At 38.6% G+C, this 24281-nt stretch overlaps 2 protein-coding genes and 2 long non-coding RNA genes across 6 annotated transcripts; 3 read left to right on the top strand and 1 right to left on the bottom strand.

The window, feature by feature from the left end:
• The first annotated feature begins 8911 nt into the window (after positions 1-8911).
• LOC148736398 (octopamine receptor beta-1R-like) lies at positions 8912-12249 on the top strand. Its single transcript, XM_088754448.1, has 2 exons — positions 8912-9079; positions 10871-12249. Exons 1-2 carry the CDS (start codon positions 8953-8955, stop codon positions 11827-11829), a joined length of 1086 nt encoding a protein of 361 aa, XP_088610574.1. The 5' UTR covers positions 8912-8952; the 3' UTR covers positions 11830-12249.
• Positions 12250-15022: 2773 nt separating this feature from the next.
• LOC148736396 (uncharacterized) lies at positions 15023-18582 on the bottom strand. Of its 2 annotated transcripts, XR_015999415.1 has the most exons (4): positions 17817-18582; positions 17618-17715; positions 17259-17356; positions 15023-16821 (listed from the first exon to the last, which is right to left on the bottom strand). It is a non-coding gene; the product is annotated as an uncharacterized LOC148736396 (long non-coding RNA). The 2 variants fall into 2 exon arrangements; XR_015999414.1 differs by lacking the exon at positions 15023-16821 and having other exon boundaries at positions 16828-17356.
• On the top strand, positions 15340-15716 carry LOC148736397 (uncharacterized). Its single transcript, XR_015999413.1, has 2 exons — positions 15340-15455; positions 15598-15716. It is a non-coding gene; the product is annotated as an uncharacterized LOC148736397 (long non-coding RNA).
• Positions 18583-19544: 962 nt separating the features above from the next.
• On the top strand, positions 19545-22964 carry LOC148736395 (melatonin receptor type 1B-B-like). Of its 2 annotated transcripts, XM_088755346.1 has the most exons (3): positions 19545-19673; positions 20145-20226; positions 21526-22964. In XM_088755346.1, exon 3 carries the CDS (start codon positions 21531-21533, stop codon positions 22533-22535), a length of 1005 nt encoding a protein of 334 aa, XP_088611472.1. In that variant the 5' UTR covers positions 19545-19673; positions 20145-20226; positions 21526-21530; the 3' UTR covers positions 22536-22964. The 2 variants fall into 2 exon arrangements, with proteins under 2 accessions (XP_088611472.1, XP_088611471.1); XM_088755345.1 differs by lacking the exon at positions 20145-20226 and having other exon boundaries at positions 19547-19673.
• Positions 22965-24281: the final 1317 nt, after the last annotated feature.

The raw sequence follows: 24281 nt of genomic DNA, 5'->3' as shown, positions 1-24281 counted from the left end.
GGTGCAATCACCTAGCTGCTACTTTATTTGCTACGGAAGATGTATGTAAGAAAGCTGCTAGCACAACCACAGAGAGTGAAGATGAATTGCCCTGTACGTCAAAACCTTGTAAATGGAGCATTCCAAAGATACGAAAACAAGAGCCTACCAAATTTTCTATCGATAGCGTCAAAGCTTTTGTGCTTGCTGGGTAGTTTCAGATCCAAGGGCTTGATGATTAAATGGAGAATAAATTGATTTAATTCGACTTTCTGTTTAACATCAGTGAACAGCTAGTCACTAAAGAAAAATACTTTCCCTTGAGCTTCTCTCCCTAATGTATGTATTCTAATCATGATCAGAAACGTATTCAGTATCCTAAAACACGAGATTTTTCTCTTAACTTATAATATGTGAGAACAAAACCCTTTTAGTTGATTGGACTTAGCTGGTTTTGAGTCGTTTATGAAAATTTATAAAAAGACCAGAAAAGCCCTTGTTTTCCGTTAAAAAAAAGGGAATTTGGGATTTTAAGCGTACAATTACCTTTACAGAAATATCACCTAATTATTGCTAGGAATAATTTTCCATAGAAACGCTTACTCTTTCATTTGCATTCACGATAACAGCATAACAAACAGCGGCCGCCTATCAGGGACATTCTAGGATACCACGGAATTAGTTCCAGAAGTGTTTTACACTTAACTTAGAATTAAGAGAGCAGAACTAATGTTATGTGAGGTGGCTGTATTGTAGTGAAGTACTCCTATCACACGTCTGGCCAAGGGAACACGGCAAAATGTTATTTTTTTTACCTGGTTTTATTCGTTGTTTATTCGCCAGTTTGAATTTCTGCCATATTGTTTTTTAGTATTGTTTACCGCTAACGCTTTGTATCGCAGGCGAGCGCCGAAGGCGCAAGAGTTTTCCGGACGAGCCCCGGAGTGGCGAGAAATAACGGGGATTGAAACCGTTAGAATTCAGCCGTTAGAAGCGTGTTGTAAATTGCTTGGAACAGCGCTCGCTGCTAGGAACAGAAATGTAACAGTAAGAACAAATTTATAATAAAAAACCGTTGGAATGACTGCTATTGTGACAAGCATATAAGCCTTTATTTTGAATTTTTCAAGCTAGAGTAACTTTAAATCTTTTTAGAACATAGCTAGCAGAGTCGCGCAATTAAATTCATTATACGTGAGCGTGCTCAAAATCCCGATAGTGCACGCTGATAGCGTCAGCAAATCCGACTTCGCCAGAACTTTTTTTTTCGCGCGAGCGGCCATTGTTAGCGCGGGGAAAAATAATATATTTCGCGACAATAATGGATACAAACAGAAACTCGGCCTGCTAGTCCGAAAACGAAGACAATGTTTCGACCTTTTCCCTTGGGCTAGAGCTCTTAAATGAGGCAGAAAGAGAGAAAAACAAAGGAAAAGGACACTCGGAAACAGCGCCGTCACGATTCGCTTCAACTGACTGATATTGTTGTCCGTTTTTCGCGTCGGATTTGATGCACAATTCCACCGGCTATGTTCTAAAACAATTGGTTCATGCTTTCAGCTGTGCACTATCGAGTTATGGAGCACCTGGGAAGTTTGGAGAGCACTCAAGAAGCTAGAGTTTCCCTCGGCTATCGCCTCGGGCAACTCTTACGCTTCTTTCGTGCTCTCCAAACTTCCCGCGTGCTCCATAACTCGATAGTGCACGCTAAAGCATGAACCAATTGTTAATCGTATTCACAGAATATTAGAAAACTTTTGCGAAAAGTCGGGTCACGCTGTTACCTTTGACAATATACGGCAAATTTCAACTTGAATGTAAGAAGAACGGCCCGCCTATTCAAAACAGAGCAACATTTGGAAGACTACTGCTTTTAGCACAAATTAGTTCATGACTACTTTTTGACCTAGTACCGATACCAGCGAGTGAATGGATGGTTATACTACCGATGTTCTGTGCAGCGGTGACAGTTAGTGCTGTTACAAAACAATTCAGTCCTTTCTGTCAAATTTTCTCTACCACATATCGCAGAAAGAACGATTTTCCACTGCCAGCTTTTCCAGATACAAAGACACTATAGCTCTCCTCAATAATTCTTTCCACTTTCTGCTGATTTTTGGTACAGACCTCTCTGCGTTTCGTCTGCACTGGCTACCTCGGTCAAGATTCTCCCATACAGACCTCCCGCTCGGTTAATAAGAACTAAGTAAAACACCTCAGTCTATATAATAACTTGTATTTCTCAGTCTGACCAGCTGACTGTACACAACTTCAGTGTTTTCCTTGCTAATTTATTATTCTTTCAAGGAGTGTAGGGTTACGCCGAGTACTATACAATTCATTCAGTCATGATTTCTAAAACGAAAAAAATTAATCTTTACACAAGACAAGGAAATGTTGATATCATAACGTGCTGCCTTACCCAAGAACATTTTTTAAACAAGGACGCTATTTTAGAAGTCGTGTCGTTGCTTCTATTTATTTTGTTTGAGCTTTAGCTAAGGTCTTGGACTAATTATATTTCACGAATAAAAACAAATGTAAGTTAGAAATTGATCCGTGACACTTAATGACACCATTGTCAAACCACACTTGCATACATTCCGTTTACATGGTTACACTGTGTTTACTACAAAGAAAAATGTTGTTTCACAAAAGTGTTCGTGATGATGAACGGGGAAAAAAAGCAACTCTTGAAAAAACATAAAAATCCTCAAAAAAGGTAAGTTTTTAAGCTTTTTAATACCTCTCCTTTCAAGTATTGGGCGTTGTCCAAAGCCAGCTGCTACAATTTACACCGGACGATAGGCCAGATATGTAACTAATGAAAACTGCTGGTGAAAGTCGCAAGCAAACAAGAAAGTTGAAATTTTCTGAGGTTATTTTTCGATAAAATAGGTAGCATTTCAAAAACGGCTAATTGATATACACTTCAGCAGAATAAAAAGATTTTTTTTTTCTTGAAATCATAGTCAGGTAGACAGATTCTGGAGTCTTGCAGTAGTTTAGAATTCCAGTCTCGCGGTTGGGTATATTGCAGATAGATGTCGCCGCGATGAAGTTAAAAATACATAAAAGAGTCGATCTTTGGGCACAGACATAGAAAGGCCTTTCCTGCTCTGAAATCACACAGCAAAATTAAGAGAAATTGCGGAATGGCGAAACTATATTTTGCTCTAAAAGGTAACTTAGTTTGGACGAGAAAAACGATTTTGCCGCAGCAAATACCATTTTAGGGAAATTCTCCTGTGGAATTAAGGTTAGTTACAAATATTTCACTAGTGATTCGTGTTTCCTTTTTCGAATCTGTTTTTTAACGCTAACAAATACAAACTCGACGGGTGAAGACTGGTAAAATTGAAAGAAAACAGTTCGAACCTCGTAAGGAAGTTTAACCGCCTTTGAACTATTTTACGTCCCTAAGTTAGCGCTTTCGTTAGGTCTAATTAGAATGACAATTAGAGAATGCTTAAAAGTGCTAATATTTGGCAAAATATATTTAGGATACAAGGTTAGATCTCGGGCAGCACACAATCGTCACAAACTCATCGCGTAAGAAAGACTTTCAGGAAAACTCGAAATACCTATCCAATTCAACGCAAGCAGTTTTTTGACGTTAGTGAAATGAAAGCTTTAGAGGTTTCGTTTTTATTACCGGCAACTTTTGGTGAAGCTCCGGTTATTAATTTACAGACAAGTTCAGCTTCTCATTTGTGACTCTATCCATCACCATAGTGAGATCAAAAGTTTTCTTCAAATATTTCTATTTTGGGAAACTCAGGAAGCGAAATAATCTTCTTTGTAATAGAGTGGTGGAACTTCACCCATTGATTCTTTTATCAATTGCTCTCGCCATCTTTGCGGAAGTTATTAATCAACAGACCGCACTTCCCATCGGTTTACCAGCGAAATAACTCGCCTCCTGCTCTTAATTTACTACTTTCGAGTGTTCTTCCAGCATCTAGAGTGCGTTATTATGTTGGTAAGCAGAAAGAAAGTGCGGTTTAGTCCTTTCGATTTTCTATGGGTTACCGATGCAATAAACGATAGGTTTTTGATCAATGATATAATATTTCGTTTATCTTAGAAAGCCCAATAACACAACGATCTGAAAAATATTGAAATGAAAAGTGATAGATAAACGATCGTATTCAGGCCACCAGGAAAAAACAGTCATCCATTAGTAGTTACGTGTTTCAGACTTAATGCAGTCAGTTTCTTTTTTTTTTGTCACCTGCAGCTGTCACTATGTGCAAAATAAGAGTTAAAAAGGGCGTCGATTCTGTAAGCGTTGGGAAAGAAAGAGTTCAATTATTCAGCGCACCGCTTTTCGGAACGCTTTGTTTGATTCTAAGTATTACAGATGGAAATTAGAGAGAACCTCTATGAAAACTGTTTAAAGTAGGGAAGGATATCGATACGATGAATATGCAATAAAGAAATTTATTTATAACTTTATTTTATTTATTTCTTAGTCTTTTGGAAATTGATTAGGAAAGCCTTTATTTATGTATGCGTCTTTCTATTCACGCTGAATTCAGGGTGGACTGACAACAAGAAAGAGTTTCCAAAAATAGAATGTCTTATCTCGACTCTTTCTTTTATGATGCACTAATTAAACGAGGAAAAAATATGATGACCGTTACGTGTCAAATAAAACGTGCCTTTCATTAATTTAATTTAGTCCATTTTCACTGCATTAAGTTTTGCAGTGGGGTCGGACTAGAAAGGAACGTAGGAACCATTCGTATTTTACTTGCCCTCGTTAAAAATGTTTAGAATACATCTTTCTACGCGCAAACGATAATGATTGCTAGCATTAAACTAATGGTATAAACAAATCAACGCCATCCGTAACGGGAAAAAAAGAGTTAAATGAATCGGCGCCTACAGCGGATATATTCGATCCAAACTTGAGAAGTGAAATATGAAAATGTGCAGGCCTGATTTTTTTCAGGTTTGATTTTCGCTATTGCATAAATAGCGCTCTCTACTGCGAGGATCGTGCATCATACGTATCTAATACCGCAGTTCAAATATATGAACTTCATATAATCATAATATCTGATTTATCATCACGGGTTTATTACGAATCAACTTAACGGCCTGCTCCCAGTTGGCTTGTTAGCTCAATTGGTAGAGCACTGCACTAGTATCGCAGAGGTCAGTGGTTCGAATCCCGTACAGGCCTGATTTTTTTCAGGTCTGATTTTCGCTTTTGCATAAATAGCGCTCTCTACTGCGAGGATCGTGCATCATACGTAACTACTACCGCAGTTCAAATATATGAACTTCATATATTCATTGTAACCAAAATGTATTATTGTTATGGCAGACAGATGTTAATAACAATAATAATGATAATGGTAATGTTAATGGAGATGATGATGATTATAATCATGATAACAAAAGAGAAAAACAGGAAAAAGAGGAAAGTGTTCGCGTCCCTCGCGTCTTGGAGTAGATAAGATAAAGAGAATTAGCAAGAGGACGGGAACGTAGGACGGGAAAGTCAGTTGACAACGGCGCGCGCAGCAAAATCACCGGTAAGAAACTGGGTCGAGAACGTCGCCCCGTTGTGTTTCAGAAGTGACTTAGCAGTCGTTGCAACGAGACGTCAGCGCAATATCTGTTCTTCAATAGCCTGAACTCGGTTTTTCAAAGATCGCCAACACAAATTTTTGCTTTTACAAACAGCTTTAGGGACAAAGAAACTATCCTAAATTCAAACCACCCGTTAAACATCAACCCAATATGGTTTATAAAATACCCTGTGTCGATTGTGACCGGGTGTTATGTAGGTGAAACCTGCCGTTGCTTTGAAACCTGCAAGAAAGAACACATTAGGAATGTAAAGACATGTGCTAATGGGTCAAATATTGAGAAACTTGTGTGGTCATTTGATCATCGCATTGATTTCAATCATTCTCGAGTTATCGACAAAGGTTCTTTTCGTATTAGAACAACTCTGGAGGCTTGGCACACCCCTGCTATCAAGAATGCGGACAATAACTCTAAGCCGATCCCTAATCAGTATAGCATCATGACAGGAGGGAACACACGTGCACTGTAAGTACCTCCTGTTGTCCCATACAAAGCCTTAGAAAAGTTTTCTAAGGCTTTGTAAGGGACAACGGGAGGCACTTACAGTGCCCGCGTTTTCTGTCCTGTCATGTTTTTAAACAATAGCCACCCTTTCCACATTTTTACTTTGTTCTTATTATCACCCTTATCTCGCTTTTTGTATATATTTTACTAATTTACATTTCATGTTTTATCTGTGGAAGGCTGTAGATCGACAGCCGAAAGCTTATGTTTTCTTAAACTTTTGGGCAAAGAAGACGTCGATTAAAAAATTCATTTAAATTTATTGTCAGAATTTCGTAAATGTCTGGATGTGTTTGCTGTCTCTTGCGGCGCCACACCTCAACTTCCGCATCACATATGTGAGTGGGGTTAACTTTCAAATTTAAACTTCGATAATTTGCCGTCGGTGGCTTCATTCCCGGAGAGCGTAAATTTTGGCAATTTCACGTTGTTGTTTGGCAGAAGTCGGCCAAGAAAAGTACAAAAATTTAAAATACACGTGCTAAGCTATTATTCTGCCAATTAGGTCTTTTGTTTAGCCACGTTTTCGCTGCCGTTGCCGTTGCCGTCGTGGTTTACCGTAACCTTCCTATTATAGCCTGAGGATCAGGCTCTCTAGGGGTTTTCGGAAGAGGGGGAGGGGAGGGGAGGGGAGGGGAGAGGGGAAAGGGGAAAGGAGAGCCTTTCCCTTCTCCCCTCCCCTCCCCTCCCTCCCTTCCTAAAACCCCTAGAGAGCCTGATTCTCAGGCTATTCCTATTAGGGACCTTAAGACGGCCGTCGGTCTTTTTTGTACGGACCTCGCTGCGCTCGGTCCGTACTGTCGAGACCTCGGGCCGATATTCTCCCAGTACGGCCCTCGCGCTTGGTTTATAAGATACATGTATTGTATCATGGGGATATGAAGCTCGTGAGGAGCGTAATAGGATCATGAAGCACTCACGCGCATATTCAATTTGGGCACCTGAATTTGTTAGCTATATTATGCCTAGTGTTTAAAATAATTAATCAAGGCTCTATAATCATGTAACTTTTTCCACGTGGAATTAACACTTCTAATAAAAGTAATTGCTGAAAATTTTTAGTCCAAGTTGCGTTTAGAAATGGTGCGTTTTGAGCGGTTGAGTTATTATCTTTAGCCCAGCCAGGAATACACAATACAACAATACACAAGTCAAACTAAACAATACCCATTGCTGAAACTCATTCGCCTGTAAAATTATTCTTAATTGTCGCGAATTTTAAAATTGCTTCGTGCATCATTTGTCTAACCTTCGCATGGCAGACCAAGTTATGTCATGATGGTTTGCGTCGACCAGTAAACTGTTCACGATCGGGAGCTTTGCTCTATTCACATTATGAAATTAACAGTGTTCTCTAAACCGTTAAGGTCGGCACACACGAGGGGACTAGTCCCTGCGACTAGTCCGTGCGACTAGTCCGTGCGACTAGTCCGTGCGACTAGTCCCGGCGACAGGTCTTTGAAGGGTTTACACGAGGGGACCGGTAGCAGGGACTAGTCCCTTAAGGCGTTCACACGAGGGCACTCAATTGCACAAGAACATAGGAAAATTAAGAGGCAAAAGATGTCTCTTAGTCTTGTGCGTTACACGAAAACAATGAAAATTTGGTAACTTTTCATTGTAGCACTATTAAACATCAACGCAAATGAACTGCACTTATTCAGTCGGATTATTCATGCTTTTACGTGTTCCGTTTTTGTTTTTGTTTTTTATTTTTAAGAGACACAGAGTAAAATAAGGTAAAAATTCCATCAAAACGGCTGCAAGATATCTGTATATGTTTACAAAACTAGAAATAGTTTTTTGTTCTTCAGTTGTAGAAATCTAGAATTCAGGGAAAATTCATAGAAACTGCAATGTTTACAAATACCGGAAGTCACGCATCATACTGACCCGTGATTGGCTTATTTAGCGTTTAGTCGCAGGGACTGGTCGCACAAACAGTTCACACGAAGGGACAAACATTTGTTTCATGCGACAAGTCCCTGTGACTGGTCGCACGAATTCAAACCAGTTTGAATTCGTGCAACCAGTCGCAGGGACCAAATTCTGGTCCCTGCGACCACATAAATGTGTAGTTCACACGACGGGACTTGTCGCATGAAACTAGTCGCTGGGACTAGTCGCAAGGACTAGTCCCCTCGTGTGTGCCGACCTTTAGTGCTGCGATTTTTATCATTTGTTTTTTTATTAATTGACATAGCTATTTCATGTTTGATAACTCAGTAACTTGGTGAAAATAAAAGAATCAAATGAAATTCAAGGCTGTTAGAATAGCTTTTAGTCTTTATGGTGTTGTATCCGTTGAATTTGTTTTTACACGTTTCATTAAAATTACGTGATCAATTCAAATTTTCATGTAACTCCAACGGATTCAACACGACGAGCTGATGATAGCATGAGTCGTGCCAAGACAGGTGTTTCAAAAAAATATTATCGTGAGGTTGAAATTCATATTGAACGTATTGTTTCAAAATGTCCATTCAATCAGTTGTTTTCTTATTCTACGATCCGATCCGCGCTCAGTACCTAAGTTACGGTCCTTGATCCATTCGTGATCCTGTCCGTGATCCGGTCCGAGTTGTGTCGACGCCAAAACAGATGTTTTCTCATAGCAGGATCATCGTAAGTGAACATTTTTAAGTTTGTGCATTTTAATGAAGAGATAAAGAACAAAAGAGATCATAAGATAAAGCGGTGTCATCGAGAGGTGATGATTAAAACACAGGATAGGTTCATAATTAATTTACACTTAACTCAAAACTGTCTAGAAAGGAAAAATTGTGAAAATAAACTATTTTTAATTAAGACTCACTTAATGCTATACCAGATGGTTGCAAGCCCACACTCTTCCTACATATCTTTATGCAAAATACTCTTCACATTTGTCCTCCTTATTGTTCTTGTCATCACGGATCAAGTTTTATGCTTAGCGACTCTCAAATTTGCTTTAAAAGAATCGATCTACTGGTTGTGGGACAAACTGAGAAAGGTAATAATTATTGTTTCTTTTAATTTTTTGTTCCGGTATCGTTCTGATCACTGAAACGTGCTTCATCCTTGTTTAATTCAGTTGTTAAATTTTTGATGATGTGCTGTGTATAATTAATCTTCGCTGGTGATCATCATCTATTTTATTTCGATTCTGAGTTGTTCACAGACATTTCCTAACGAGGTACGATGAAGTAGAACATTTTCAACCGCGAAACCGAGGCGACCCAAGCGGCATATTGTATTTTAGTCCGACGCATGTGGCATATTTCAGTTTTTAGCTTGCATTCTTATAAACCTGTTCCTAATCCTCGAATTCATTTTACATACATTTTACACATTTAACACTAGTTATGGTACTTTTGGTTTGAGGAAATCTCCTGGAATCCTGCCATGCATTCCTTCTATAGTATGAAGTTCTAGACCTTCGAAGCGTTATGTCACATTGTCTTACCATTTATAACCAAGAGAAATATTCGCTTTGATTCGCAATACCGGTAGAGAAGCGCGTGGCTTGTGGCGTCTAGTTACTAGGGAAAGCTATCGCTCCATATCTGTAACGTTCGGTGTAAGAAAATGCACTTACTTAGAATTGTTCTTGAATTCATTCGTGCTCTATTTCATTTCAGAGAAGATTACATTTCTTTTCCATCCAGGAGGGCATTATGAAACATAATGAACAAGCTCTGTCTTCTCTGAAGATGCATTTATTTCATCGCCAGCTCTGTTAACTTCGTCCACTATTTCTTGCCATTTTTGTATCTCCCGCTTCCTATGAAGGTACTCCTATGTCCTAACGGAGTTCGATTAAAAATTTCCTTTTCTGTGGTCGTCCAAGAGCTTCTCTTCCTTTTGACGGTGCTATCTGTTGATGAGCTTGCGGTCGTTTCAGAAAAGCTGGCGGGTGAATGAGGAGAATGGTATAGGGCTTCCTGTTCAGGCCATGGTTCAGGCATGAAGGTCCCTTGCAAACTTCACTGATATCGTGTTGTCGACACATGTTGAGAAGGGAGCCAGAAAGTCGCTTGAGAAAAGTCGCTGGCGCTGTTGTTAAAATTGTTCCCGCATGCCATGTTCGAAGCTAAAAGTAGTTGTTTTTCCCATGGTGAATAACATGTGAGGGGATTGACACATTCCAAGAAAAAAGTCAGTGCACTTAACAGATAAGAAACCACCAACCTGAGCTACACTACGCAGAAAGGTGGTTTAAAATTAACCTAACTCGGATAAAAAATCTATTGTTCTGCAATTAATTTTCGTGGTAAACGTAAGCCCAGTTCCATTTCAGTGATGAGTTGAAAAAAGCGGCCCCTTCATGATTTTTCGTTAACCCGGAAGCCGGATTAGCCGATGGAAGTGCATAGCCATTAATTATAAGTGTTACAATTTATGATATTTTAAGTAAAAGGATAAAAACAGTGTGTTTTTCTTGGGACACAAGCGTTGAAAAGTTACGCCAACGTTCAAAGCAATTAAATGCTACAATGTTTTTTTACCCTCGCTTAAATCTTCATTCGGCTTCTTAATAGATTTCTCTTTGACCATGCTAATAATAACTCGAGGGAAAAAAAAAACCTTGTTAGGTCCCGTGAGTGAAATACGAAAAGCTAATACATAGATGAATAGAAGAACAATTGAAGAATTCATAATTGCAAACCCTTTCAGCTAACGGCACGAGTTATGGACTTAGATGGGAAAGAGTATTCACCTACATATTTTCTTGGAATACTCTTTTGTTGATTCATTCATTCATCTATTTATTTATCTACATATTCCTTTCTTTTATCTTCAGAGGGTAATATGTTCAACTTAACGCTACCAAGCCGAAGCTTACCTGCGGTGATAACTGAGGCAAGTGTATGCATTGCTTTGAACATCACAAGCATCTTTGGAAACAGTCTGATTTGTGTGGCAGCATACAGAAACCCAAACCTTCGAAAAACCACCAACCTGTATATCATTGCCTTAGCGGTCAGTGATCTGCTATGTGGTACAGTAGAGATAAGCTTAGCTTCTGTAACTCTGATCATTGGAAGATGGATCTTTGGCGACGCGTTATGCCAATTTCAAGGCTTTGTTGACATATTTGCCTCAAATGTGACCCCTGCGACTCTTGGTTTGACAGCAATTAACCGCTACGTGAAAATTGTAAAGACGAACCACTACAGGAGGATTTTTTCACCCCGAAGATCTAAGATATGGCTGAGTTGCTTGTGGCTTTCCCTTGCACTTTACCTGCTGATTGTCCGAGTCACAAACTGGATCAAAATTGATTTTATTCAAAGCTACGCAGTATGCTCATTTGATTACCCAACAGGTGAAAGTCGAATCGTTCATTATTGCGTCACTCTCGGATTATTTTTCTTTTTACCATTGTGTATCGGCATTTTCAGTTATTATAAGATATTTCTCAAAACCCATGAGCATCAAGAGAATGTAGTCACATCGCTACAGAACAGGACTGACAGTAGTGCAGTAAGCAACTCAGTGAAAGAAACAAAGCTTACTAGAATATTGTTCCTTGTAGCAGCTGGATTTTTGTGTTGCTGGATACCAACGTGGGCACTTGCCCTTTGGTTTCGTTTTTCTCCTGAAACCTGCCCAAGGTTTGCGGCACTGCTTACCACTTTTTTCTTGTTTTTGAGTGCTTCAATAAATCCCATTATTTACGCTCTCACGAGTTGCGAGTTCCGAAGGGAATTTCGCAAACTACTCTGTTGCCACCGTGGAAGAGGAAGAAAGGTGCCATAGTAAGCTACTATCTTAACTTGCAACTATCTCGTCTAACGGGATGAACAAGAAAAAAACCTTTACGTCTGTTGGATTTAGAAGCGGGACGGAAAAGTTATTCCATTCTCTCTCTCTCTCTCTCTCTCTCTCTCTCTCTCTCTCTCTCTCTCTCTCTCTCTCTACAGATTCATGGCTGAGTATCTGCTATGCTACCTTGTCTCCTCTTCTTTTTTAAATATAAAATTGTCCAATATTTTCCCGTTTTCACAGTGGAATATATCAGTCTATTTTTCACTTATGATACTTCTATCCGAAGTTACCGACAAATACGAAATCTTTAGTCAGTATATCAATCTAAACACGACCAATGTAGAAAATACTCAATCTTTGGTACGCGCATCGAAAAAATCACGAAAATAAAAAATTTTGACGGACTTTAAAGGTCTTCAAGTTCTTATTTATTGCCTTAAAACCCCTCTGGGATCTGGAATATTTTACTTTTACACCATCTTAATTTTAGATCAAAACTGCGTTCCCACATATAGTATTAGCTCGACTTAAGAAGTCAGAATTTTTTGAGAAGGTCAATTATTTTTTTTCTTTATAAAATCATTATATTTTACTTTAAATCCGTTTTTTTGGTAGGAAAGTTCTGCGCTTGTGAAAGAAAACATGTTAAACCTGTTTTATGAATTTTATGTCACAATTAAAAGATTTTATTGCACAAAAACCACTCCGTAGCAAATAACCCTTTAACGTAGCAAGTACCCACTTTATGTAGCAAATACCCATTTCTACTTCTTTTGCTCTAGAGAAACATTTTCTTTGGTAAAATATTAAGTTTTAAGGAACTATTTATGTATTGCTTAAGTACAATCTATCCCTCTGTATTTTTCAATTTAAAATATTGAATAGGTGCGACGAAATAGCTTCGCGGGATTGGAAAAGTTTCAGTTACAGCAAATTATACAAAAAATCTTGAAAGATTTAGGCTTACATCTCATCTAACGTTTAAAGCGACATATCAATGCTTGCAACCATTATGTTTTATACGAACCTCGCAAACTTTTAAACTCGTTCTCTTGTGATACCTGCGAAAGTATTCAGTATAATTTCCGGTAAGATTTCGCGGACAATCTGATCGATTTCTCTTACATTGTATGCCGAGACTGAAACTTTTCACCTCGGGCAAAGCTTCGTCGCACGGCGCAAACAAACATACCGAGCAACAGAGCTTGTTGTATATGTGCGTGTTAAAACACACGAAAGGACTCCAAACGACACTTCACTCTGATTGGTCGGAAAAACACAAAGATTTTCTGGCGCAAATCAGACGCCAGAACGACTGCGACCGTTTGGAACTAGTCTTGAAGACAATGTCCCCAGGGGCTCTTCTGCCCTTAACTTGAAATCGACTCACAGCCCCTGGGTCTCCGAGGATGGTAACTAATGGAAACTGCTGCTGAAAGTCGCAAACAAACAAGAAAGTTGAAATTTTCTGAGGTTATTTTTCGATAAATTACGTAGCATTTCAAAAACGGCTAACTGATATAAACTTCAGCAGAATAAAAAGGTATCTTTTTTCTTGAAATCATAGTCAGGTATACAGACTCTGGAGTCTTGCAGTAGTTTAGACTTCCAGTCTCGCGGTTGGCTGTATTGCAGATGTCGCCTACCGGTTAGCTCAATTGGTTAGAGCGCCGGATTGTGTTGTGCGGGAGGTCGAGGGTTCGAAGCACGCGCAATTAGCGGAAAACTTTAATGAATGCACGTGTTTACATGCTTCTTCGTGAGGAAAGGCCCACGCGGCACAGACACAACAGAAAGAAAGTTATATTCTAATTCGCTACCCCGCTCAAACGAATATAAAACAGTTATAATAATTCAATAAGTAACCACGATTGGGGTGTGTCAACACGAGCCGTAGGCGACCCTCTTTATTATGCCTTCATCAACAAAATTGATAGGAATGGTACATCAACGAAATGAAAACTCGCAAATGTAAAATAATAATAAAGCAAGAAAAACCACCTCACAAGACAATCTAAACTATGTTCGTATATGCAAAGAACTACTTCTAAGAGAAACTGACAATCCCTAGTCATTGAGTATTTAATTTTGAGGGCGTGGGGACGGTCGTAAAACGCGAATATAAAAGACAACACCTCGAATATTGTATGTAGCCTACCGCTAATGAAGCAACTGTAACAACATACCATGCAACACCCCAAAGAAATCGTTACCTAACTCATGATAAATACAGAAATAAAAGAAATCGATCGAAATCGATTGAAGCCAATAACATTGAAGCTCCCGAGGATAAAGTCTTCAAGGTACTTTCAATATTACCATATCTTTTGATTTTATTTCCATTAAAAAATTCATTTCATATTTTCCACTTTTAATCCGAGGAAGATGTTACTTAAAGACTAGTTTAATGTTCTTTCACAGGGTCAAGCTCAGTGGGGATGGGGCTGCTTTAACCCACAACAGTGGCCTTGTTGTTTTTTCATTCTCACTGTTGGATGATGGCCAGGCTGTCGTGTCTAGTTAAGGTAATATATTTATGTGCAAATTTGGCAGCATATATCTCTTATGAAGAGAATGCCATTTTTAACAAAATAATTCTTGTTTACCTTTAATCTGTCCAGGAAGTCATACAATCTCAGTGATTAAGTGTAAGGAGGACTATGATACTTTAAGAACCAGCCTCCAAAATATCTTTGAAGAAGTTAACTCCCTCTCAAAAGAAAGTATCAAAAGTCCTAGAGCTGATGGAAAGCAACTGAAAATCCAGCTCTATCTTTGTGGTGACTACAAGGTTAACAAATCCAGACATAACTATTTTCTAACCACCTTTTTTTGAGAGGAGCACATACATGTATGTGGTTTATGCTTTTTTTATCTGTACCCTCTTAAAAAGCCAGATATTATAATTATGGTTCACTTTTCATTATAAATTATCAATCACTTCATCATTAATTCAAGCATAGAAAAAAGGTAAAAAATTGTTTAAATGAAATTGATGTTATTAATATTGCAATATAAGTTGTTCAAGTTCAATTTAAGGCATTCTCAGTAAAAATTAATTATTTACTGTTCCATATATCTTTTTTTTCCCTCCAGTTTCTTCTAATCTGTATGGGTATGAAGGCTGCCGCATGAAAACATTCATGTGTTTGGTGTACATGTAGCAATGAAGAAAGGTAACATCTGTGAGTCAAATACAATCACTTTATTGACACTTCCCTGGTGGGGCTTTTCAGTAACAATACATAATTTACTTAAAAAGATGATATACATAACAACAAAAACTAAATACAATTTTGTCAGTAAATACTTACTTACACAATAAATTCTCAATCACTGGATGTAGCCATTTACACAATTACCATATGGGCCTCAACAACTGCAACACTCATTAATATTTAATATTTTACAGGAATGACTTTACCAAGCCTTTGACTTTTTTCTTGAAATTGAAATGCAATTTAAACCCTGGATGGTATAAGGATCCCAGATGCCATGCACAGCCTCTTTTTGACATACCGATTGAAAGGGTCATGATTGATGAGCTCCACATATTTCTGCAGATTACAGATATTCTAGAGAAGGGTATTATCTATGAAGTTATTAACTGGGATGAGGTAAATGAAATAAAGATAAAAAAGATTTGCCTGTAGTGTAAAGTCTACAGTGTAAATTAAAGCAAATTTGAACAACAGCAGTCTGCTTTAATTTCTTGTTCATTTATTATGAACATAAAGAATAGATTTTGTTGCTACTTAGAAAGATGATTTCAAGAAATCAAGCAAAGACCAGAGGGGAATACATCTGAAAACATTCCTTGAAGCTGTTAGAGTGTGTAGTGTATCCCTGTGAATTTGGACAGCCAAACAAGGAAATTTAGACTGGACATCTCTTAGGGGAAATGGAAAGAAGAAACTGTTAACAAGCCTTCCCTCTAAATTATCCTCCTTTCTACCTCCTGAGGTTTGTGAACAGCTGACCAAATTGTGAAAATTAAGTACAATTATACTGTTTTGAGTTGATTTGCTTCTAAATTTTGCATGAATTTCAACTTGTTACCTGGTTTTTTTATTAAGTTATTTGTTTATTTTATTATTTTGAAATATCATGCATCTGTTTATTATGTACAGGACTTCAAAAAACTTTAGGACATATTTGGAAGTTGGAGTCCGTCTGAGAAAGATGGCCAGGATTTCCCAAGCTAGGTAATAATATGGCCGTCAATATATTCAGAAGACTACTTTCAGTGTCAGCAGCAATTATACATTCTCACTGAAATATTTATTTCTATGTAGTTATATATATTTATTATATTTACTGTAGGTAAAAGAATGGGCTCTTCTGCTTTGCAGTTTGAAATTGGAGGGCCTGAATAAGCCAAAGCAAATCCCATAACACCTTACATACACATTATGTTATGCCACCTTCCTGGTTTACTGCAAGAAATGGGACCTGTCAAGTCATTTACTGGCGAGGGTATGCATATCATAGTATAGCTATATCTCTACTGCATACACCATGCAAAAATACCTGTATTCAAGGATTACAAGTTTCATTAACATGTACAATATAAGTGCCACACTTTTAATCCACTGGTAATCAATATTTTTCAATCTGTCCTCTTTTTTTCGCTGTCATTTTGCAGGTGTGAAGAAGAAAAATGACAACATGCAAAAATACTTTCAAAGAAAATATACTCAGTGGGATAGCTGTAGCTAGATTTTGCTGGTAGAAAAAAGGATAGAGGTTTTGGAGCATGAGGGATGTGCCCATAAACAAAGAAGTTACCAAAAGAGGGAAATCTCCTATTTGGCACAGGGAGAGAGTCTAGTGGCTAAGAATGCTGTTAAAATTTTTATTGCAGAAGCATCACAAGCTCTTTCTGCATAGGAATCACTACTGCCCTCATGTTGAAATTCCTGGACATCTACTTCAATTGCAAACAACAGCTGTCATCAGATCAGTGAAAGTTACCCTGAGGACCTCAAGAAATTGCAAAAAAAGAACTAGTTGCTATTTTTCAAATTAAATTAGGCAAACCTCCTTTAAAGAAAAAAGGGTGGACATCATTTCAGATATAATGGCATGGCAAGATGGTAACTCTACCTGAGGCCTGGAAAAATTAGGTGGGGGTGTGCACCCCACTCCCCAAAACCCTTACCCTATTTATGACCAAACTCTGTGAATTTTCCCACCCTATTTATGACCTTACCTGATATTCAATACCCTGTTTAGGGCAGTTGATCTAAACATTATATGTGAAGGACTATATTTGATGGTCTTATCGATAACATGAAAAAGAAGCTTTTTAAAAACACATAATTATTTCAAAGCCAAAGTGCAAAAACCGTACCCTATTACTGACCAAAATGGCCAAAATCAATACCCTATTTACGACCAAAACGACTGAAAAACCATACCTTTTGGGGCTGCAAAGTGCACTCTCGATGGTATTTTTCAATCTCTCGAGGTTCTCAGCAAAAGCACGTCCTCTGGAGGAGATGGATTTCTGAAATAGCTGGACAAAATATGGGATGCATTTAACAGCGAGAAGCTAATCCGGTGGAAGAAAGTTTGGTACATGCGAAAATCTCCTCCTAATAAAAACATTTACTTTCTTTAAATGCTTGCGCATGAAATAATCAACGGTAGCGCCAGGTGGTCTACAAGGAATCGGCAGAATTTCGTTAAAATTTTGCTTTTTATTTAAAAAATACGAGCGGAAATAAAAACTAAAGGGAACGTGTCTAATACTTTTGGCGTCTAAAGCAGGACTTACCGTAAAAGACCGTGATCCAAAATGTGGGATTCTGACTCCCACGTGTTGTGTTCGGACCCCCAACCTCGCCACTTGATCAGATAAACAGGCTTCTCAGACTACAATAAAAATTCATTTATAGTCAATTTTTGTCCATATTTTGACGGCTTTTTTTCCAGCTTTGTGAAGGTTTGTCATGGCAATCGTTCGATATCCTTACCTTTGCGTTCTTCACCACCGCTCAGGCTTGAAGACACCCTTCAGCGTTTTCCTTTTCTTTTTGTTTGGCCCAACATCCAGAACATCCGCCATTGACACTTTATTCAAGTCGGCATAAAAGTTTACGCTGCGATTATCTCGAGCCATTTTTCAGGTGTCCTTTATATACTTAGGCTAACAACTCGTTCGAAACTGGAATTAACAATTGGTTCATGCTTTAGCGTGCACTATCGAGTTATGGAGCACGCGGGAAGTTTGGAGAGCACGAAAGAAGCGTAAGAGTTGCCCGAGGCGATAGCCGAGGGCAACTCTAGCTTCTTGAGTGCTCTCCAAACTTCCCACGTGCTCCATAACTCGATAGTGCACAGCTGAAAGCATGAACCAATTGTTTTAGAACATAGCCGGTGGAATTGTGCATCAAATGCGACGCGAAAAACGGACAACAATATCAGTTGAAGCGAATCGTGACGGCACTGATGCCGAGTCTCCTTTTCCTTTGTTTTTCTCTCTTTCTGCCTCATTTAAGAACTCTAGCCCAAGGGAAAAGGTCGAAACATTGTCTTCGTTTTCGGACTAGCAGGCCGAGTTTCTGTTTGTATCCATTATTGTCGCGAAATATATTATTTTTCCCCGCGCTAGCAATGGCCGCTCGCGCGAAAAAAAAATTTCTGGCGAAGTCGGATTTGCTGACGCTATCAGCGTGCACTATCGGGATTTTGAGCACGCTCACGTATAATGAATTTAAATGCGCGACTCTGCTAGCTATGTTCTAATACTAAGTAAACCCTTCAAGGAATGCCTGACGTCACTTGACTAGCCCACTCCCGCACGGGAAATTTTTGGTTGACCGCGCGGGAAAAGGAATTCTACGCGACGAGCCAGGAATACACAATACAACAATACAGTCAAAGTAACTAAACAATACCCATTGCTGAAACTCATTCGCCTGTAAAACTATTCTTAATTCTCGCGAATTTTAAAATTGCTTCGTGCATCATTTGTCTAACCTTCGCATGGCAGACTAAGTTATGTCATGATGTTATGGGTCGACCAGTAAACTGTTCGCGATCGGGAGCTTTGCTCTATTCACATTATGAAATTAACAGTGTTCTCCAAACCGTTAGTTCTGCGATTTTTATCATTTGTTTATTTAGTCTTTATGGTGTTGTATCCGTTGAATTTGTCTTTAGACGTTTCATTAAAATTACGTAATCAATTCAAATTTTCATGTAACTTCAACGGATTCAACACAAGCTGATGATAGCATGAGTCATGCCAAAACAGGTGTTTAAAAAAATTATCATCGTGAGGTTGAAATTCATATTGAACATATTGTTTCAAAATGTCCATTCAATCAGTTGTTCTCTTATTCTACTATCCGATCTGCGCTCAGTACCTAAGTTACGGTCCGTGATCCATTCGTGATCATGTCCGTGATCCGGTCCGAGTTGTGTCGACGCCAAAACAGATGTTTTTTATAGCAGTATCATCGTAAATGAACATTTTTAAGTTTATGCATTTTAATGAAGAGATAAAGAACAAAAGAGATGATAAGATAAAGCGGTGTCATCGAAAGGTAATGATTAAAACACAGGATAGGTTTATAATTAATTTACACTTAACTCAAAACTGTCTAGAAAGGAAAAACTGTAAAAATAAACTGTTTTTAGTTAAGACTCACTTAATGCTATACCAGATGGTTGCAAGCCCACACTCTTCCTACATATCTTTATGCAAAATACCCTTCACATTCGTCCTACTTATTGTTCTTGTAATCACGGATCAAGTTTCATGCTTAGCGACTCTCAAATTTGCTTTAAAAGAATCGATCTACTGGTTGTGGGACAAATTGAGAAAGGTAATAATTATTGTTTCTTTTAATTTTTTGTTCTGGTATCGTTCTGATCACTGAAACGTGCTTCATCCTTGTTTAATTCAGTTGTTAAATTGTTGATGATATGCTCTGTATAATTAATCTTCGCTGATGATCATCATCTATTTTATTTCGATTCTGAGTTGTTGACAGACATATCCTAACGAGGTACGATGAAGTAGAAAATTTTCAACCGCGAAACCGAGGCGACCCAAGCGGCATATTGTATTTTAACCCGACGCATGTGGCATATTTCAGTTTTTAGCTAGCATTAATTCTTATAAACCTGTTTAGAATCCTCGAATTAATTTTACATACATTTTACACATTTAACTCTAGTTATGGTACTTCTAGGATCGAGGGCCACTAGTTCATCAATTCAATATCAGTTCAATTACTGTCATATGTTACCCTCCTTTAATAAAGTTGTTATTATCATTATTATTACTGTCGCAGAGAAATCAACTGAATGCTACATTCTAATCAGGATGCATAGGGCGAAAACCGTAACCTGTGAGCCATGGAGTAAAAAATAAAGGTACATTGACTAATCCTAAAAAGCTTTTCCGTTGTGTATACGGTCCTCCTTCTAACAGGAACTCAAACTGCCACCTTGAAAGTCCGGGCAATATTCAGCGTGCCCGAGAGCACTGCCCTCTGCATCTTTCGCAGTACGTCTGTGCTTCTGCCCCCCACCAGCTCGCGCATCATGACATCCAGCTCCCGTGATTACCCCCCGAGGGCATCCATTATGATGTTATATTGCTTCACCTCGTAGCCTGGGAACTGCTGCCTTGGTTCCCCGCGAAGGGGTCCGTACTTCAGTGTCTTCTCTTTATCCTTTCTTGTCCGATTGTTAACCCACGGACAGCTCATTTCCAGCGTCACAACTCTCTTGCACATATGATTTACAATGCGTGCATCCACCCTATTGCACCTGACCTCTTGTTGATCAGCATATATAGGGACATAATTTGGATATATCAACAAAGTTGAAATGGTAAATTGGCCACCGTAATGATTACAAAAGCTGACGTTTCGAGCGTTAGCCCTTCGTCGGAGCGAAGGGACTAACGCTCCGACGAAGGCTCGAACGCTCCTAGGGACGAACGAAGGGACGAACGCTCCTATATGGGGACATCCCAATAAGCTTTAACATTCTCTGACTCATACACAGGCTTCGGCTTGTCGGGTGAGTACCAGGATTGTATCTCGTCTATAAATCCTTCATCATACAACAGTTCGTAAAACAGTACCTTCAGTGCTGCGTCGTGACAAGAGAGATACTTGCTCTGGGCCAGCGAACTGCATCCTGACAAGATATGTGCCACACTCTCTGGAGCCTTGCCGCATAATCTGCACCTCACCTCGCCTTCCCCGCTTGCGTGGGTCTTCTGACTCGTGTATACTCGCGTTGGCAATAGCTGCTTGTATAGCTCGACGATTCCAGCAATTGTGTGTGATTATCATCATCATCATCATCATCATCATCATCGTCGTCGTCGTCGTCGTCATTATCATTATCATTATTATTATTATTATTATTATTATTATTTGCCATTGATGCGCTCCCCTTTCCGTTTAACACTGATTCTTTTAAAACTTATTCTGATAACATGAGGCATTATTTAGTGTCATACCAATTTATCGTCTAATTCTGGTCTAGGAATAGTTTAGATAAATTTCAGATTATAATACAACTTTTGCTGTATAAGCACTTTTGGCAAAATTTTAACGAGTACCTTGCCTCTATATGCTTTATTTGTTATTAATTGTTTATTCACATATTCATTGAACGACCATTTTTTTAATATCACCCATTATCTTTTTTTTGTAGAAAAGATGTCAAACTTAGAGCTACCAAGACGAAGCTTAGCTAATATCATAGCTGAGGGAAGCATATGCATTGCGTTGAGCGTTATAAGTACCATTGGAAACAGTCTGGTTTGTATAGCAGCATACAGAAACCCAAAATTGCGATCAACTGCCAACCTTTATATCATTGCCATAGCATTCAGTGATCTGCTGGTTGCAACAGTAGATATGCCGTTAGCTTCTGCAACGCTGTTCATTGGAGGATGGGTCCTTGGTGACGTTGCTTGCCACATTCAAGGTTTTGTTGATTTGTTCGCCTTTTACATCACCCCAGCAACACTCGGTTTGACATCGTTTAGCCGTTATTTGAAAATTGTAAAAACGAATCATTACAAAAAGATATTTTCTACCCACAGATCAAAGATATGGCTGAGTTGTTTATGGCTTTCTTTTGCAATTTACTTGATCATTATTCAAGTGACAAATTGGATAAGAATTGGATTCGTCCAAAGCTACGCAGTGTGTGCCTTTACTTTCTCAACTATTGTAAGTCAAATCGTTCATTTTTGTGTCACTGTGGGACTCCTTTTTATTTTACCGTTGTGTATCGGTATTTTCAGTTATTATAAGATATATCTCAAAACCCACGAGCATCAACAGAATGTTGTCTCATCGCTACGGAACAGGACTGAAATTAGAGCAGTAAACAACACTGTAAAAGAAATAAACATTAGTCGAGTGTTAATGTTCGTGGCCGCGGGATTTCTGTGTTGCTGGGTACCATCGTGGGCACTAGTCCTCTGGTTTCGTTTTTCCCCTGAAACCAGCTCAAGAACTATCGCCATGCTAGCAATGTTTTGCTTTTATTTGAGTTCTTCAATCAATCCCTTTATTTACGCTTTCACAAATGGTGAGTTCCGAAGGGAGTTTCGTAAGTTGCTCTGTTGCCGCCATGAAAAGAAAATAATTGTGCCCAAAAAAGCTCCTACGGTTAATGACAACGATGTTGAGGAACTGGAAGAACGAACCTGAGAATCTACATCATAGGTAAAAACATACAAAAGCGTTTCCATAGAAAAATTTAATTAAAAAAGTAATAATAAAAATTCTTCGGGATTTCAAATTTGCTGAGGCTTGGACCAACTTTAATCAAATAAATTATAACTTAAGTAAAGAACCCAGCGAAAAAATTTCGTAGAAGACAGCTTTAAAAATGTCAAATAATTAAACCTCCGAGTTTTAAAGTTACAAGTATGGTTACCACAAGATAATCTTATATTCACTCCCTGACAACAATTACATTAAAAAATCCTAATATTTAGAGAATCGTGAAATTGTTTTTATTTTTATCTCGTCATGGAGCAGTAGCTTAGACCAGCCCTCAGAGGGTCCCTTAGACGTAAGAGAGGCTTCCTAGTTGAATGAACATTAACACAGCCTGAATAAAATATTAACTCACCGGTCTGGCTACTTTGTGTGGTTTCTTTCAAGGAACTCATGAACGGCATCCGTAGAGTTATGGACAGGGACTTGGGATGGTTGGAAAATTTGAAATATTATGGAAAGTCAGATCAGTTCGCTCCACGCAAAGTATCGCGACCCCCACACCCAATATAGATTTTTTAAGATGTAACCAATACCACTACGAAAACTCCTACTCCTACGATAACCCATCCTGCTGAGAAAATTTGGTACCGTACGACCACAAAACCATTCGAACATCCTCACAAGATGTTACTTCTAGCATACAAGGCCAATATGACACTTTGATCAGCAGAGCCACTATAAGCACAGTGTCACCAGAGGGCAGAAGGGCTGGACATCATTAATTATTCATAAACACTGAGATTTGAATGCGATTGCGCCTTGAAAAGTCCAGAATAAGAGAAGAAAGGTCCTAAATTAACGCAGCAGCGTTGATAAAACTCGCTTTCCAAATTGTCAGAAGCAATAAGTGAGAAACCCAAAAACGGGCTTTTGAAGAAGAACGATTTATCTTTGATTTAAGGTTAAAAAGAGGAAGTTTTTAGAAGTAGAAGGACTATTCCTGTGTCTTTGTAAATGACGTAAAAATGGACATTTCTAGTATGAAGGCCGATTTCAAGAGCGAATTTTTAAAAGCTCGAAACGGCTTCCAAAAACTCAAGAGCGGTAAATGGAAGATGGACCTTTCCTGAAGAAAGCTACAATTTGATTGGAAGAGCGAAAAACACTGTCTCACCTAACTAGTTCGAAAGAGACAGGCGGAGAACAATGATAAAATAAAACCACTAGTTATTTTTTTTTTCATGCTGAGTGAGCTTGATCTAAGATTCCGCTATTGAAAGAGGATTGAGACTGTCATGATAAATTAGCATAAGGAATAGCAGTGTTCGAATAGCTTTGACATTAATATAACATACCAATGAGAGGTCCTCTTTACCAAACTTTGTGTTTAAATGTCTTTTTTTCCCCTTTTTGGCAAATAACAGCTAGAAAATTTACGTGCCTCAACATTCTGCTATCAACTACGTCTGGCGTCGCCGGTTACAATATTTTACACATGTACGCTAAAACATTGAAGCCTGCGTTCATTGAAATAGTCAGGAACAAGGAAAGCCTGGCGGCTTACATCTGCAAAACACTTCGAATTCCAAGGGTCTTGACACATTCGGAAGCTTCAAACCTAGGGCAAATTTTATGTCTTGTTCGTACCTCTTCGTTCAGGTATCGATTCAGGTCCAGTGGCAAGTTCAGTATGAAATAAGACAGCCCAGTGCGAAATTATACAGCAAATAA

This window comes from Stylophora pistillata, chromosome 3, assembly GCF_964205215.1.
Source record: "Stylophora pistillata chromosome 3, jaStyPist1.2, whole genome shotgun sequence".
Classification (NCBI taxonomy): Eukaryota; Metazoa; Cnidaria; class Anthozoa; order Scleractinia; family Pocilloporidae; genus Stylophora; species Stylophora pistillata.
The sequence above is the reverse complement of the archived record's forward strand: the minus strand, read 5'-3'. Positions and strand labels throughout refer to the sequence as shown.